The sequence below is a fragment of the Neomonachus schauinslandi genome, chromosome X (assembly GCF_002201575.2).
Source record: "Neomonachus schauinslandi chromosome X, ASM220157v2, whole genome shotgun sequence".
Lineage (NCBI taxonomy): Eukaryota > Metazoa > Chordata > Mammalia > Carnivora > Phocidae > Neomonachus > Neomonachus schauinslandi.
In genome coordinates, this window is record NC_058419.1 from 37,991,362 (window position 1) to 38,010,021 (window position 18,660).

The 18,660-nt window shown below is 40.6% G+C and overlaps 1 protein-coding gene across 1 annotated transcript in view; it reads right to left on the reverse strand.

Annotated features, from left to right (window-relative positions):
* TMEM164 (transmembrane protein 164) overlaps window positions 1-18,660 on the reverse strand; it is a 157,070-nt gene that overhangs the window by 85,335 nt on the left and 53,075 nt on the right. Inside the window, exon 3 of the mRNA XM_044911814.1 lies at window positions 6,365-6,414. Within this exon, the coding sequence (XP_044767749.1) occupies window positions 6,365-6,414 (50 nt within the window). The remainder of the gene's footprint in view (window positions 1-6,364; window positions 6,415-18,660) is intronic.

The window sequence follows — 18,660 nt, forward strand, 5'->3', positions numbered from 1 at the left end:
GAGTGAGAGGAAGAATTCTGTGGCCTGGATATCGAAGGTACCGGGATATGGCTCTTCAGGGAAGAACCACTCAAAACAGCCAAAATGAGTAAAAAGAAAATGGCTCAGATTCAAAGAGACAGAGAACAGTGCTGCAAGTCCACACACAACACAACAAGCAATTCGGGTGCTGCTATACGAGCATCCACAGAGATGAGGAGCCAAGAAGAGAAGGGAGTAGAAACCTTCAGAAGCCAAAAGCTTGCCAGGCTGGAATTCTAGGAGTTAGAGATACTGGCGATCAAAAGAGCACCGTGCCCAAGGTTGCTGTGATGGTGGGCCAGGTAGCAACCCCTGCTGACCTCAGTTCTATCCTCTGCATACATGCTTGCTGCTGAGAAAGCCTTTCTTAGCTGCAGACTTAGCCAGTCGCATGTCAACTGAGGGGCACATAAATGAAGCACTCTGGGACCCAGCCAGAACACTGGGGAGAGCTGCCATTCCCTCTTGTCAAGTGCACCATGGGAACCCTGTGGAGAATCCCGCCCCCTCCCCACCCCAAAAAGAATTGCCAGCCCATGCCCAGCATGGGGCATGCGGCCTCCTGGGCACACCATACCCCTTTCCTGCGGCGTCTGGGCACGCCTCCAAGAAGAACACGCCAGCCCCTGCTTAGCTGGGAAGCAGACAAACTCATGCTTGGCTGGCACAGCAAAGGGCCAATAGAAAAAACAAGAGATGGGTATACAGAGCTAGTCAATGCAACCTCCAGAACATACTGGCATAAAGACCACAATGGTGCCCATCTGTGTACACTGAGATTTGTGCAGTGTTCAATAGGATGCTTCATGGTTCTACCTCCTAAAATAATAACAGAACAGCAAAATAGCAGAAAACACTGAGGTCACTTCAACTTCCCGAGCCTCCGTTTTCTTTTCTTTTCTTTTTTTTTTTTCCAAAGATTTTATTTATTTATTTGAGACAGAGAGAATGAGAGACAGAGAGCACGAGAGGGAAGAGGATCAGAGGGAGAAGCAGACCCCCTGCCGAGCAGGGAGCCCGATGCGGGACTCGATCCCGGGACTCCAGGATCATGACCTGAGCTGAAGGCAGTCGCTTAACCGACTGAGCCACCCAGGCGCCCCTGGAGCCTCCGTTTTCTTGATGTAACTGGGGATACCATTTCTGCCACCCACATAGGTTTGTTGGAAGAATTAAATGTGATAATCCATGTTAAGTATTTCCCCCCATGCCTAGGCACACAGTAAACCTGATTATGAGCATTAGCAGGAAAGGAAGAAGGGAATCCTGGTTCTGCCACTCTGTAATGTTAGGCAAGCTATCCAATACCTCTTGGCCCCAACTGCTTGATTTGTAGTATGAATAACATAGTCCCTATCTCACAGCATTATTTGAAGGATTGGATGAGCTCGTTTAAGACAAAGTACTTTGAAAACAGTAAGGACCTATACTAAAGTAAGGTGGAGTTATTATCTTGAGAACTATTTTCTAAAATACTGATTTTTAACTTCACACTGCCTGTCGTAATTCAACACAGTGGAATAGTATGCACCCATGAAAAAATAGGTGTATGATAAAAACTTGGATGGATCTGCAAGGAATTATAAGTTAAAAAAAAAAGGCCAATCCCAAAAGTAACATACTGTATGATTCCATTTATATAGCATTCTTGAAATAACAAAGGTTCAAACATGGAGAACAGATGAGTTGTCAGGGGTCAGGGACAGGATACAGGTGGGAGAGTAATGAGAGTGGCTCTAAAAGGGCAACAGGAGGGGCACCTGGGTGGCGCAGTCAGTTAAACATGCAACTCTTGGTTTCAGCTCAGGTCGTGATCTCAGGGTCATGGGATCGAGCCCCACGTTGGGCTCCACACTCAGCACAGAGTCTGCTTAAGATTCTCTCTCCCTCTGCCCCTCCTGCTCATGCTCACTCTCTCTCTCTCTCATAAATAAATCTTTAAAAATTTTTTTTAAAAAATAAAAGGGCAACAGGGAAGACCCTCATGGTGATGGAACTGTTCTATACCTTGACAGTGCCAATGTCAATATCCTGGTTGTCACATTTTAGTACAGTTTTGCAAAAGTTACTACTGGAGGAAACTAAGTGAAGGGTACATAGGATCTCTCTGTAGTCTTCTTACAACTGCATCTGTATTATGATATCATATTCATTATATTATATAATTATCTCAAAATATAGAAAGTTTAATTTTAAAATGATGTGGATGATGAGTTTGTAATAAAATGGGGGAAAACATGATATTAAGTAAATAAAGCAGAATAGAAAATGAGGATTAAAGAAGGCAAAAGGGAAAGGAATAAATACACACCTTTTGACCGTGTAGATATATAACTATATATATATATATATATATCTCCAAAACCAGGTTCTATAAAGCAACCAAAAATAGATCAAGTACTTACTAACCTGACTAAAACTATAAATAATGAAAACACAAAAACAGACAAGATTAAACCCAAGAAAGAAGACATGACTACAGATGAGGAGAGAGTTTTTAAAATTATAAAATAAGAGACTACTACATGTTCCACTGAATTCATGGCAACAAACCTGAAAACTCAGAAGAAACAGGTAACTCCCCAGTAAATGATAAATGACCAAAATTGACCCAAGGATCTGAATAGATGAATTACCATAGAAGACACTAGGACCAGAGGAGCTTCACAGTTGAGTTTTACCTGACCTTTAAAAAAAAAAAAAAAAAAAAAAAAATAATGTCAAAAAAAAAAAACAAAAACAACAAAAGAAAGGAAAGAAAAATAATTTTTAAAAAGGTAAAAAAAAATTAACATGTAATTTCTAAGGGTAATTAAATTATTCCAGGCCAGAGAAAAAGAAGTGCTCTGCAATTCCATTTTAATCCTTACACCTGATGAAAAGAATCCCAAAAAATGACTCCCATCTCACATATGAATTTTGAAGCAAGGGTTCTAAACAAAGGATTGACAAATGGAATCCAGCAATGCATCAAAATAATATACTGTGACCAGCAGGACTTACGTCAGTATATAAGAGTAATTCGAAACCAGAAAATTTATCCACATAATTCACTGTATCAAAAACTTAAACAGAAAAAAAAAAAACAAAAAAACCCATACTCAACAGACATGAAAAAGCATTTGATAAAATGCAGGAACCATATTCTTTGAAAATATCTCTAAGTACATGTGGAAACTCTTCACATGTAATAGGGCTATTTAACCAACACCAACAGCAAATATGGAGAAACAATCTCCATTTAAAATCCGTTTAGACACAGTGGCCCACCAGCTCCATTTTTATTTCACTCTGAGTTTCAAGCAAAAGAAAAAACCGAAGAAAATTACTGGTGTAACCATCGGAAAGATGGAATAAAATAAAAATAAATTTTACCAAAACTAACAAGAGAAGATGGCTAGATATGAGGACTACTGTTAAAATCAATAACCTTTTTCTAGTCTAGCAAGAAGCACTTAGGAATGGAAAGGTGAGCAATATTCAACTCGGACAGAAAAGCTATTAATTCCTCAGGAATAAATGTATCAAGAAAGGCATAAAACGAGATCTGAACAGATGGAAAAAAATACCATTTCTTGGATTAAAAGAGCTACATGATTTTAAAACATCAGTTCTCACAAAAACTGAAATATACATTTAATGCAATTCTAATTAGAATCCAAATAGGGCTGGTGGGGAGGGCTGAATAAAAGTGATCTTCAAATTTACATGTAAGAAAAAAAATGCCGATGAATAGACAAGAAAAATATTTTTTAAGCTAATGTAATCAAATCAACATGATTTGAGTGCACAGACAGACAAACAGATGGAACAGAATAGAGAATCCTTGCATGGATCCTCATATATAAAAAGTTTAATAGGTGACAAAAATGGTAGTTCAGTTCACAGGGGAAAGTAGGGATTATGTAATATATCATGCTAGCACAACTAGCTAGCCATCTTTAAGAAAATCATCTTAACTAAAACCGGGAATCCAGAAGCTGTAAGAAAGTAATCATATTTGAATATGAAAAAATGTAAAAAAAACACATAGAAAAATATACCATCAGCCAAGTCAGCACATACAGATTTGGGAAAAATATCTATAATAATAATGCTGATAGACAAAGGGCCAATATCCAAAATATACAAAGAAGTCTTACAAATTAAGAAAACCTAAGCAACCCATAAGAAAGGGGCAGATGGTATGAACAGACAATTCAAAAAACAAATTTAATTGGATTAAAAAAATACTGAAATTCATTAGTAGCCAAGGAAATGTATCCATTAAGTTGTCAAAAATTATAAAAGAATCATAACACCTTATGCTGGTATGGATATGAAGAAAGAATAATCTCATATATTACATACAAACGGGGAAAGTGAATTGTAACAGCCTATTTTTGTATATCAGTATGGAAATATCTATTAACATAAATATGTATATTTACATGTAAACATTCGTGTGTGTGTGTGTGTGTGTGTGTGTGTATGTATAAATTGAAAGCACCAGTATTTAAGGGCATATGCCCAATGATGTTGATTTCAGCATTGATTATAGTGGCAGCAATATGGAAAGCATGAATATAAACATTCACGAATAGAAGAAGAGCTAGGAAAACCTGGCTGGCTCAGCCAGTGGACCACAGGACTCTTGATCTCAGGGTCGGAGGTTCGGGCCCCATGTTGAGCAGAGAGATTACTTAAAAATAAAATCTTAAAAAGGAATGAGAAGAATGGCTAAGTTGTGCATCCATGAAATATTTTGCAGCTTTGTAAAGGAATAAGGTATACCAATAAACTTTGATAGATCCCCGTGAGATATTGTTGAGTGAAAAAGCAAGATGTATTGCAGTATATGTAAGATTCTATTTTTGTAAAACAAGCAGTGAACAACAACAGTAAAACATTCCAAAATCCCTGTGCGTGTGTGTACACCTAATGAGCGTGGAGAAAAATCTGGAAGGATACATACTGGTTTGGTAACCTGCAGGTGTGGAAAGGCAGAGGTAGGAGTCAAACAAAACAAGGACAAAAGAAAAAAAATAGAACCACTCTAAAAAAAAAAAGAAATTTCGCAGTCATGTTTATGTATTTTCATATGCATACACATATATACAAATTGAGTTAAATTTAGAAAAGATACAGTAAGAATCCTAAATATGATCTCTGCTTCTTAAAAAAAAAAAAAAAAAAGCAGTAACCAAAATTATTTCTTGGTGGTAGATTAAGGGTGATGTTTATTTTCTTTTTTGTGTGTCTCTGTATTTCCTCTAATGAGAATTGTTACTTTAATAATTATGAAATAAAACCAATAAATGTTACTTTAAAACATTACACTGAAAAATAGAGCTCATTTTGGGAAGTGAAGGGAGGGAAACGGTTAAATAGCCTTCCGCTTAGGAGCTTTTCAAGTACAAGATATGTGAAATCAGGATCCATTTGCCCTCATCCAGCCTAAAGTTACTCACCTAAGGCAAAAGACTAAGTGGCTATTCCAAGGAGCTGTTAGAAGCAGCAAATGGGGTATATTTCCCCCTATCTAACACTTTAATGACTTAAGTAAATCAGAAAGCCATTTACACCACTCTTCGATTACCCAAGGATCTGCTGGGCCCCTCACTTCCTGTCTCCTCTGCTCAGGAACAGCTCCAAAATGGGGGCCGGGGAAGGGGGAAAGAGATGGAATTAATTTGGTCAATTTAGCTGCTCATTAGCAATTCCAATTAAAAGGCTTGATAAGCGAGATGGTCACAACTTGTGGTTAAAAGGAGGGTTCTGGGACTCTTGAGAATTTCCTTTAAGCAAACTTGCCTTCAGATAAACATGATTTGCCTGCAGTACACTTTAATGGATTTGATGCTTGCTATTTTTAAGAAAGTCAGGACTTGTAAAGGTGATTTTTTTCTTCCCCTCACTTTAATTTGCACTTTAAGGGAAAAAAAAAAAACCACGGAAACATAAGAACAAAGGTCTTCAAAGTGAAGAATCAGCTCCTCAGGGAAGCAGCAGGACCACAGGGCAATGATTCTCGAGAGGAGAGAAGCCGCGTGGCCCCCAGCATGCTCTCGAGAGAAACTGCAGGAAGCCAGCAACCTTCCAAGGGAGCAGGACTTGGCCATAAACCACCACCACAAACACTCACTAAAAAGGACTTGTCAGGGCTTGACCAAAGCCAAATCTCTGCATATAATATCCCCACGTTTCACTGGGCCTCATAGACTTTTGTTCCTTGGGAAGCCCAGAGACAAAGCGGGGGCAGGCCCAAGATGTTCACATCAATGTGCTCATCACCCTTGGTTATCACAAAGACAGAACATTCGGAATAGCAATGGCAACAGAGCAAAAACCAATTTTCCCTTACTTGAAGACGACGATAGCCCCAGGACATGGAGGGCAGGCCAGGAGAAAGATCTGCAATTAAAAAAGAGTTAAGTATGGTTATCAAGAGCAGTACTGGACACGGTTAGACAATGTTACTTCAATAACAACAGTAAAATGATAATAGTAATAATAAATAACCAAACTCTAACATGAAAAATGCAATATAAAAACTTAAAAAGGCAAGCAGGTGGTTTTCCAAACGTGTTTCTGTTTGCACAGGCATCTAGGTGTGTGGACATTTGTTTGTGTGTGTGTGTGTGTGTGTGTGAGAGAGAGAGAGAGAGAGAGAGATACAGTGGGGGAGAGGGAGAGGGATAGAGAGTGAAGGAGTGTTTGGGGGCAAGATGGAAAAAGCCTTTCTTAGGCCTTTTTTTTGCCTCTAGAACATTTCCTCTTAACCTCTAGAACAAGACTCAATTTTTCAACCCTTCAATATCAATATGATATAGTAGCCAGTCTGAGAAGCTTTTAACCCAACACAAACAAAAATGTATTCCATGAATGGGACCAAGTACATAAATGCCATCTGGTTTGCCTCCCACGGGGAAGGGTGGGTTAATCAATACCCAGCACTGCCAGATTTAGCAAATAAAAACACAGGAGGCCCAGTTAAATTTGAATTTCAGATAAACAGCGAATAATGTTTTTGTGTAAGTATGTTCCATGCAATATTTAGGATATACTTATATAAAAACATTATTCATTGTTTATCTGAAATTCAAATTTAACTGGGCCTCCTGCATTCTATCTAGCAACCCTACCAATATTGCCATGCCCAGGCTCCAAGCCTCCCTTTGATTTTGAAGGGGAGCAGAATTTGCCACCCTGAAATATGTCTCTTTGGCATAAGGGTTATTTTAGGCTGATTATTTTTTTAAGAAACAATAGACATAGGAAAAGCACTGAAAAGTGAGAAGTTACCCTTTTGTAGGACACATTTACATTTATAAAGAAAATCTCCATGTGTAAGAATGGCTCCCCCTCTGTACCAAGAAAAGGATGACTCAAACTCTAGACACTCTTATCAATGGAGAGGGGGGGAGGTCTCAGTCAAGAACCTAGAAGGGGGCGCCTGGGTGGCTCAGTTGGTTAAGCGACTGCCTTCGGCCCAGGCCATGATCCTGGAGTCCCGGGATTGAGTCCCACATCAGGCTCCCTGCTCGGCGGGGAGTCTGCTTCTCCCTCTGACCCTCTTCCCTCTCGTGCTCTCTGTCTCTCATTCTCTCTTTCTCAATTAAATAAATAAAATCTTTAAAAAAAAAATAAACCTATAAAAGGAATCTTTCTTTCCAAAAAAAAAAAAAAAAAAAAGAACCTAGAAGGGCAGAGGCAAAATTATTTTTCCTCCCCCACATTTGATTGGCTTGACCATGACCAGGTGGTTCTACTCTTCTATTCTCCTTCCCAGGGTAAACCAAACAAGAAGAACCTTGTCCTTCTAAGAGTCAAATCAGTTCCATGCTACTTGGTTTGACCTAGGCCTGGGTTATAGAAAAACTGCATCTGTATGACCTTCATCAAAGCACTGGTTCTCAAGGGAGACAAAGAAACCCCTTCAGAGCAACTGGTTGAACATGCAGATTCCTGGGCTCCCCCATTAGGAATGCTGACCTCAAAAGTCTGGGACTCCAGGAATCTGCATGTTTAACAAATGCCCCAGGAGATTCAACCACTCCTGGCAGCCAGATATGATGACTGTTTGACCTTGGCCTGGACTACTATAGGAGTCAGAGACATTCAACAGGACTAAGGATTAATGAAAGAATGAAACTCATATCTGTGGAGTTCCTTCCTCTACAGTGATTTAATGGTGTGGTTTACAAAGTCATTGATGTGTGTCCCTATCTTGCTGTGAGCATTTATTAAAATAGGTTTATTAAAATAGGTTATCTGCTATGGGGCGCCTGGGTGGCTCAGTTAGTTAAGTCGGCTGCCTTTGGCTCAGGTCATGATTCCAGGGTCCCGGGACCCAGCCCCACGTCGGGCTCCCTGCTCAGCGGAGAGCCTGCTTCTCCCTCTCCCTCTGCCTGCCGCTCTGCCTACTTGTGCTCTCTATCTCTCTATCAAATAAATAAATAAAATCTTTAAAAAAATAAGTAATCTGCATTACGCACTTGTTTGGCTCTGTCATGTGTATATTCTTTAGCATTTGGCTCTTCGGTTCTCTCAAAATCTACATTTAGAAATAAAGGGCACTATAAGGAAAATCATTACAAAGAAAGACACCTGCTTGAATCCCTACCAAGAGGAAGAGAAAGAAGAATGGAAAAGAGAAAGGGTCTTGAAAGGAATGTGGCCAGGAGTCCATTACCCGCAAAATACCTGATTAGAGAACCCAGCCAAGGAAATATCCACCAAGAACGAGCCTTTCTCCCTGTGGATCAATTTGATTAATAGTGCAAAATCAATGACAATTACAGGCCCATAATCCTTCACCGGTAATCACCAAATCTAAAAAGCTCTAAAAACCGGAAGTTGGGTTTTTTTCAAAGCTAATTTGGTAGCAAGTATGACTTGAACTGAGCTGAGACTATTTATGGACTTACTTATTCCACTTATGATGAGTATTCATATGGCTTCCATAAAAAATAATATCTTTGGGGGGCACCTGTGTGGCTCAGTCGGTTGAGCATCTGACTCTTGATTTCAGCTCAGGTCATGATCTCGGGGTTCGTGAGATTGAGCTCCACATCAGGCTCCTCTGGCTCAGCAGGGAGTGTGCTGGAGATTCTATCTTTCCCTCTACCCTTGCCCCTCCCCCTGCTCATGCTCTCTTTCTCAATCTCTCTCTCTAAAATAAATCAATCTTTAAAAGAATAATAATAATAATGATAATAATAATCTTTTGATTATAGGATATTACCCCAGATCCCACTGGGAGTATATATAAAATATCCCACATTCACTGTATTACTTTCTGATTTTTTTAAGTAAGCTCTACACCCAACATGGGGCTTGAATTCATAACCACGAGATCAAGAGTCAAGTGCTCTACCAACTGAGCCATCCAGGTGCCCCTGTATTACCTTTCTGAAATCCAAAAATTTCTGACTTCTGAAATACATCTGACCTGAATGGCTTGGGACAAGGACTGTCAATTTGGACTCTCAATCATCCAAACATTAATTTATCCCTACTCCCCACCCCACCCCTCAGGAGCAATCCAAGAAGGAAAGAAACAAAGCTGGTATTCTCTACCGCTGACCCAGCAGTAAAGTTACCTTAAACAAGGGATCAAGTTGGAGGTTGCACTCAGTTACCCAGCATCAGGCCCCTCAAAGGCTACACTCTCACAAGCTACAGTATACAGAGAGCAGACAGGGGTCCCCAACCACCTTGGAAAGGTCCTCAATATTTCTGGAGTCACCTAAGAGCCATGACAGCAGCCTTCCTGAGATTCTGGAATAGCCAAGATACTTCATGCTAACGTGCTAAACAGAGAAGCAAAAATACAACACTGAGCCCCACAGTTAATTCTTACTTTTCCCACAGCCAAGGTGAGATGAGCAGATTCTTGGGGCAGATTCCCCTATAACTGCTCCATTTGGCTGGCTCTGATTCATGACAGCCCTATGCCAAAAACCCAGAAACCTACTAAAGGGAGCGAATCCTCCAGCCCCAACCAATGATGGGTCTAATTTCTTTTGAGGCAGCTAATCAATCTAGTTTTGACCCTAACTGAGTTTTCCAACAGTTAGTTTCACGTGGCCAAGCCACTCTAATCAACACTTTGGCCTTTCTCATCTGGCGTGTCTATTCCCATCACCAAGATAGAGGGTATCTTCTTTGAGCAACCTTTAAATCAGATACATGTAGACATATCGAATCAGCAGATCTGAAAAAAGACCTCAAGGTCATCATATTCCATTTCCGGTAAACTCATGGCCTCCCTCAGGAACTTCAAAGATTTATGACATTGAACCTCTCTGCCCTAGCATGCTGGAGCCACATCCATAATCACTGTTAACCAAAGAAGCCATGCGAAAATAACATTTTAATTCAGAGGCCCGACGGCCCCTAGCCTTGGCTTGAACATCCCTGCTTTCTTCCTTGCTGGGATGCCATCCACCTCCAAATTTTGGTAGCATGTTTTAGACCAGCAGATGGAAAGCTAAACCATCCCTTCAGTTGCAAATAGGGTGGGAAGAAAGGACACTTAGAAGTGCAAACAAGGACAGTAGGAAGAGGGGAATGTATCTGAGCATATCCCAGCACCAAGCTGGCGCTTCTGTATTCATGCTGAAATCTGCCCAGTTCAGCACCCGAAGAAAAGTACAAGGACAAGTGGTAACAGAGAGATGTGCTACAAAGCACTTCTACTCTCCAGTCGTTTGGAGAGATGAGCAGGGCCTTGCTATTAAATTCCACTTTGCGGATGAAGGAACCTAAGGGAAAAGGTTCCAACAAGAACCCAGATCTGTTCAACTCCCAGTTCAACACACTTTCCACCTCACACCTGACATGGTCCACACCTCATGATGGCTTCTCTTCTCTAGACTCTAGCCCTGCCCCTTGACCCAATGGCCCCACATCTATACCACCACAGAGCTCACAGGATCTAGTCACTACAATGCAAGACCTCTCCAAACGCAACCAAACTGGCAGCAAATTAAGTTTACAGAGATGGGTTGCAGAGTCTAGCATTCCCTGAAGACGTACTCATCTTAGCTCCAACCCACCTCATTCAAAACCAGGTCTGCTGGGTTCTGATACTCCTCGGATCCTTAAAAATGGAGGGGAAAAAATGCACAGGTTCTGTTCAAAACCATACCCTCTCAGATTCCCCAGGAAAGCCCCCTGTACTACTTCAAGGTTCTCCTTGCTAGAAGAAAGCCAGAGGCCCAAGGTGGAGTCACTCACCCCCAAGGTAACAAACCAAGACTTAATTGCAGTTTCAACGCCCCCAGTAGAATTTTAAGCCAATCAATCTGGAATTTTCTGGTCAGCACCAACTAAGTACTCCATTCCCCAAAGGAAGATGATGTAATCCACCTAATAAGAACCTCTGCCCTTCCCCCTAAGGGAAGGTGACCTTGCCTGAAACAATCTTTTCTTTTCTTTTTTTCTTCTTTGCTAATAACTTCCTTGCCCCACCCTACTTCCTATAAAAACCAAGCGTTTTGTACAACTCCCCCCTCCCCTTGCTAGATGGGATGCTTCCTGACTCATGAATCTCTTAATAAAGGCAATTAGATCTTCAAATTTACCCTGCTGAATTTTGTTCTTTAACACTGGCAATTTGTAAATTCAGCTCTTTCCAAATGCCTCTCCGACATCACTTGTCCTCCTTCCTGTTCCCACAGTTACATCAGCTCCAAGTTCACTGGCATCACTGTCCAGTCTCCCATCAACTGTTTCACCCCAACATTAGATCTGATAAACCCCCATCTTCATGACACCTAAGTAAGATTAATTTTTGTTCACAGGAGGAAGTGTTGGTACTATGGCAATGTAATCTGGAAGAAGGCCCAGTTGCCAAGACCATCCTAAATGAGGGACTAGCCAGGTAAATCAGTGAAGAGGGTGGGAAAACTAAATGAAACAAAAACCATGAGAGAGGACCAGGGGAGTGGTGTTTGGCCTGGTACACAATCTTCTCAGGCCCAGTCCTCCAGTTCTAGTTCTCCTGGTCCTACCTCCTATGATGGTACACAGCAATTTGGGGATTCCCGAGGGCTTATAACCATTACCAACCATAGAGAAGATCCATTCCTTGGACTGCCCAAAGTCTGTTCTAGGCTCTATTCACTAATGATCATACCCTTGGACCCACATCCTCTCTCCCTGGACCACTGAGATAATCTCTTCACTGGTCTCCCACCTCCATGCACACTGCTGGAAGAAAGATCTACCTAAAACACCATTCTGATCTGCCATTTAAAATCCTACAATGACTTGTCAGTATCTGTGGAAAAAGCCCAAGCTCCTTAAGCATGGCAGGCAAGGCTTTGACTGCTCCAGACCCTGTCTATGTCCTTCAGCCTGGAAGCCTCAGGCTTTGTGCCAAATTGTACCTTGAACACACTCCATGTTGATAAACACACTTCTACAACCTCATTTTCTAATTGCTCAATTTCATTCAATTATATAGATATGCAACAATTTACTCAACCAATCTCCTCCTACTGCACATGTTGTTATGTCTAAATTTTCAGATCCTTTACTATTTCCTTAGTCTACATTTATACAAGGAGAATTTCTAGGTCTTCAAAGGGAATATACATTTTAAGGCTTTTAACCTATAATTCTAAACTGCCTTCGAGAAAATTTCTTTGAATTTATACTCCCACCAGCAACATATGATAATGTGTTTCTGCTACAACCTGTTTAAAAGGCAAAACATGGAATGGGAGCAGAATTTGCCACCCTGAAATATGTCTCTTTGGCATAAGGATTATTTTAGGCTCGTTATTTAAAACACACACACACACACACACACACACGCACACACACCAGCAGACATGGGAGAAGCTCTGAAAAGTGAGTAGAAGTTACCCTTTTGTAGGACACATTTACATTTATAAAGAAAATCTCCATGTGTAAGAATGGCTCCCCCTCTGTACCAAGAAAAGGATGACTCAAACTCTAGACACTCTTATCAATGGAGAAGACACTGACCTCAACCTTCATAATGACCTTACCCTTGATTACCATGCTTTTCCTGGTCCCCTCCCATAACTGGCCTTCTGCCCTACCCTACCCCTACCACCCAATGTCTTCCTTTTGTCTCTAGGCTAGAGATGGTATTTAAGGTGGTGGCTTAGGCCATTTTGGGGAGTTACTCAATTTTCCTGGGTCCCTCCCATGTCTGCAGGAGGTGCACATGCTACCAAACTTCCATTTGTTTTTCTCTCCTGCTAATTGGCCTTTTATTATGGGGGGGCGGGGTCTCTGCCAAGAAAGAAGAGTGGAAAGCAGATGATTTTCCACCCCAATAACACAAACATACAACTTATTCCTTCATTTGGCATGTTTCAAATGACCAAAAATGTTTGACTATTTTCTAACTTGTTTTTTGGACAGCTGTATTTCTTCTTTGGGGATGTGACCATCTTTGGCCTTTGCCTATTTTACAATTGGTATGTTCTTTTTCTTACTGGGCTGTAAGAACCATTTATGCTTTAATGACATTTAATACAGATAATTTGATATTTATTGCAAATATTTTCCCCAGGATATCACTGTTGTAGCTTTGCTTATGTTAGTTTTTTGATATACAGAAGCTTCTTTATCTTTATGTAATCAGGCATAATTGTCATTTCCTTTATGGCTTCTGTCTTTGATGTCATGTTTAAAAATCTTACAACCCTGGGATTATAGAAGAGTCACCTACTATTTTCCTAATATTTTCGTGATTTTATTTTTAAAATTTCAATCCCTAGTGCTAATATGATTCACTCTTCCAGAATGGCCTTCTCACCTTAAATTTTCTGGCCAATCCCTATTTACCCTTCAAATACAAAATTAAGCATATTTTTCTCCAAGAAGCCTTTGGTTAAATGCCCACCCTCTGTCCTTCCATTAACTCCTTCTGCTTACCTCTTTCTGAGAAATTATCACTTTTGTCAGTGTAAAGAAGTTACAAAAAGAGAGCCTTCTCTCAAGAGTTTAGAAAAAAGGGAAATAAGGGTCATAAAGAGTTGGGTTTTAGAATCAACATAAAATGGATTTAAAAGGTTATAAGGTCATCTTAAAACCAGAATGGTTCCCAGACTTCAAAGACCAGATTGTAACCTGCTTGAATTATACCTTAGAAGAGAATGAATGGGGTTGGTCAACCACTGAGGTACTGAATAAGGAGACTCACAGAGAGGTGTATTTTGTAGCGTCCACACTCAAGCACTAGCCAGGAGCCAGAGAAGCTTAGCTCATAAACACCAAGCTTTCTGGTCCCACTGGCAAATTCATCCCTATTAAGAGAATGGAAGCAAGACAGGTAGCATTGCTAAGTGGTTCAGATTATGGGCTTTAGAGTCAAAACAAACTTGGGTTCACAGGCTGGCTTTGCCACTCACCAGCACAGTGAGCTTGGGCAAGAAACTGGAGGAATTCCCGTTTCTAAAATAGGGACAAAAATAGTATCTATGTCTCATGAGGTTTTGGAGAGGATCAAATGCGATAGAGCAAGCAAAGCTCTTGGCACAACGCCTAGCGCATAGCTAGCACTCAATACCTAAGAGCTATAATTATTCTGATCTCAGTAGAAAATCCATCCCTACTGTGAGCTACATCAGCAACAGCTCATGTTAAGTTTCCAGTTCATCTAACTTTGCTTGTGCTAACTCCATGCTTGCATAACAATGTGCTGCTGTATTATTTGGCTTCCCTTCTCCAGCTGCCAAAAAGGGGAGGATACTTAACCCCTCTAGACTCAGTTTCCTCATCTGTCAAATGGGGGTTACAACGGGATGACCTCATACAGTAGAGGTGAGGACTGAACACTTGAAGCACTTAGTTCAGTGCCTGGCATACTGTAAGGAATAAAATACGCACGAGCTATTGATAGCATCCTTCTTGGATGCCCTTTCTCATCTCACTCCGAATTCCATCCAAGCCCATGGCAAGTTCTATTTCCTCCACAAAGCCCTCGCCAATCACTCCAGATAATGCCTCTCTCTCTTTTTTTTTCCAGTAGCCTGTAGAACTCTTTAGGCACTTAGATTTTATTTAATTTGGGGTATTAAATAGCTCTCAATTGCTGCACACAGTGCTACAGATTTTGAACTAGGACCTGATTATCAATCTTTCCCTCCTGATAAATCTTAAATTGGCATTTGAATGAGACGCTGAACAAAGTCCAAAGGCTGTTTGTAGGGTAATGAAGGCCCTCAGCAATGCCCCACCCCACCCCCGCCAACAACACACTGCCTTGCCAGTTTTATTTCCCACTATGCCTCGGGTTTCCACCCTGAACCCTGGGTTCTAAATTCTAAAATGGAAAAGCATAATAGTGTTTGCCTCCAACACTTAACCTCAAACTGTCGCTTCTATGCAGATACCAAATGCTTTCTGGATATTTCCGTCTAGATGTCACACAGTACCTGAGACCTAACAATGTCTAAATGTGGACATGTCATCTTCTTTTCCTAACCTCTTCCCTCTCTAACTGCCTGCTCAAAGAATGGGAGAGAAGAGACAACTCTTCTAGCAGAATTCCAACTGACAAAGGCAGAAGGAATGAGGGAAGCAGGAAGTCAACATGAGGCAAACACTGTAGTAATCATTGTTACAGGCAGAAACCATGGATAGCTACTCTGATTAGTAACGCAAGTATTACTTTTGCATGCAAGCTACGTGTTCATTACAAAGGAAAAACAGGAACTTCATAGGGGAGAAATCTGGCAGACACTGTCTTGATCAAGTGACCATGGTTAGCATCACCAGTAATAAGACATATCATCGTGTACCCCCTGATATGACACACAAGAAGGGTACAGCATCACTTCTGTGCTGTTTTTGTCCAAACTGCCCAAATCTAAGCAAGAAAAAAAATTAGGTAAATCTAAATTAGGGAAATTTTACAAAGTAACTTACCAGTGCTCTTCAAACTGTCAAGGTAATGAAAGACAGAATGGGAAACTGTCGTGGACGGAAAAGACTAAGAAGACATGACAACTAAATATAATGTGGGATCCTGGATTGGATCCTGGAACAGTAAAGGGATGTTTGTGAAAAAACTGGTGAAATTGAAATAAAATCTATAGTTCAGTTCAGAGCACTGATAACAATTTCTCGGTGTTAATAATTTTACCATGATTATGCAAGATGTTAACATTAAGGATGCTAAGTGAAGGGCATACACAAATTTTCTGTAATATCTTTACAAATCTTCTGTAAATCAAAAATAATTTTAGGGGCACCTGGGTGGCTCAGTCAGTTAAGCGTCCGACTCTCGATTCCTGCTCAGGTCATGATTTCCAGGTCATCAGATCAAGCCCCGCATTGGGCTCTGTGCCAAATATGGAGATTGCTTAAGATTTTCTCTCTCCCTCTCCCTCTGCCCTCTGCCCCACCCAACACGCACGGGCATGCGCACACTCTCTCTCTCAAAAAAAAAAAAAGAATAAAACACAGCTTTAAAAAGTACTGTCATCTAATCGGTTAGCCTATTTTCAAACTTTGGAGCTATCTTTGATGGTACCCCTCTTCCTCAGCCCCCACAGGTAGTCAGTCCCCAAGTCCTGTCATGTTGACATTTCAACCTTTTCAATATATCTCACATTTATCCCCACTATCTTTTCCTAGTTTAGTCCCTCTCATTTTCTTGAACTACTGTAACAATTTCCTATCTGATCCCCAGGTCTCCAGCGTCTCCCCTCCTTCACTCTAGAGTTCATACATTATTGTCAGGTTCTTATTCTTAAGACAGAGCCCTCATCACGTTATGTTCCTCATTAAAATTTTCAGATGACCAATTCGACACAATCACTATCAGAATCTCAGCTGACTTCTTTATAGAAACTGACAAGCTAATTCTAAAATTCTTAGGGAACTCTAAGGGACTCCAAATAGCCAAAACAAGTCGAAAAGAACAAGAAGAAGGACCCACATGACTTGATTTCAAAACTCACTACAAAGCAACAATAAAGACATACAGGCTAGTGGAATGGAGTTGAAAGTCCAAAAATAAACACAACTGATTTTCAACAAGGCTGCCAAGACCATTCAATGGGGAAATAGTCTCTTCAACAAATGGTGCTAAGAAAAGTGGATTTCCATATGCATAAGAACGTGTGAACCACTACCTCACAACCATATGCAAAAACTAACTCAAATTCAATCAAAGACCTAAATGTAAAAGCAAAAGCTATAAAACTCTTTAAAAGTAAACATAATAGGGGCCCCTGGGTGGCTCAGTCAATTAAGCGGCTGCCTTCACTCGGGTCATGATCCCAGGGTCGTGGGATGGAGCCCCGCATCGGGCTCCCTGCTCGGCGAAGAGCCTGCTTCTCCCTCTCCCCCTGCTGCTCCCACTGCTTGTGCTCTCCTGCTCTCTCATTCTGTCAAATAAATAAATAAAATCTTCAAAAAAAAAAAGTAAGCATAATAGTCAATCTTCACGACTCCAGATTTGGCAATGGATTGTTAGATGTGACACAGAAAGCCAAGCAACAAAAGATAAAAACAGCTAAATGGGACTTCACGAAAATTAAAATCTTCTGATTCAAAGGACACTATTAAGAAAGAAAAGAGACAACACAAAGAATGAGAAAATTTTTGCAAATCCTATCTCTGACAAGCGTCTAGTATCCAGAATACACAAAACTCTTGAAACACAATAATAAAATGACAAACAATCCGATTAAAAGCGGGCTCAAGATTTGAATAGACATTTATCCAAAGAAGACATCCAAATGGCCAATACGCTCATGAAAAGATGCTCAATATCATTAGCCATTAGAGAAATGAAAATCAAATCCACAAGGACATACCACTTCACACCCATAAGCAAGGCTTAGATAAAAGACAATCACAAGTGTTTGTGATGATGAGAAAAAACTCAAACCTCATACAGGCACACCTCATTTTGATGTGCTTTACTTTATTGCACTTTGCAGATACTGTTTTTCTTTTTAACAAATGGAAGGTTAGTGGCAAACTTGCCTTGAACAAGTCTATCTGTGCCATTCTTCAACGGCATTTGCTCACTTTGTATCTCTGTGTCACATTTCGGTAATTCTTGCAATATTTCAAACTTTTTCATTATTTGTTAAGGTAATCTGTGATCAGTGATCTTTACTGTTATACTGTAATTGTTTTCGGATGTCACAAACTGCGCCCACATAAGACAGCGAACTTAATCAATAAATGTTGTATGTGTTCCAACTACTCCACTGACTGGCTGGTCCCCCATCTCTCACCACCTCCTTGGGCCTCCCTATTCCCTGAGACACAACAATACTGAAGTTAGGCCATTTATTAACCCTACAATGGCATCTAAGTGGTCAAGTGAAAGGAAGAGTCACAAGTCTCTCACTTTTAATCAAAAGCTAGAAATGATTAAACTTAGTGAGAAAGGCATGTTGAAAGCCAATAGGCCAAAAGCGGGGCCTCTTGAGCCAAACAGTTAGCCAAGCTGTGACTGCAAAGGAAAAGTTCTTAAAGGAAATTACAAGTGCTACTCCAGTGAACACATGAATGGTAAGAAAGTGAAACAGCTTTTGGAGGCTATGGAGAAAGTCTGAGTGGTCTGGATAGAAGATCAAACCAGCCACCACATTCGCCTAAGCCAAAGCCTAATCCAGAGCAAAGCCCTGACTCTCTTTAATTCCATGA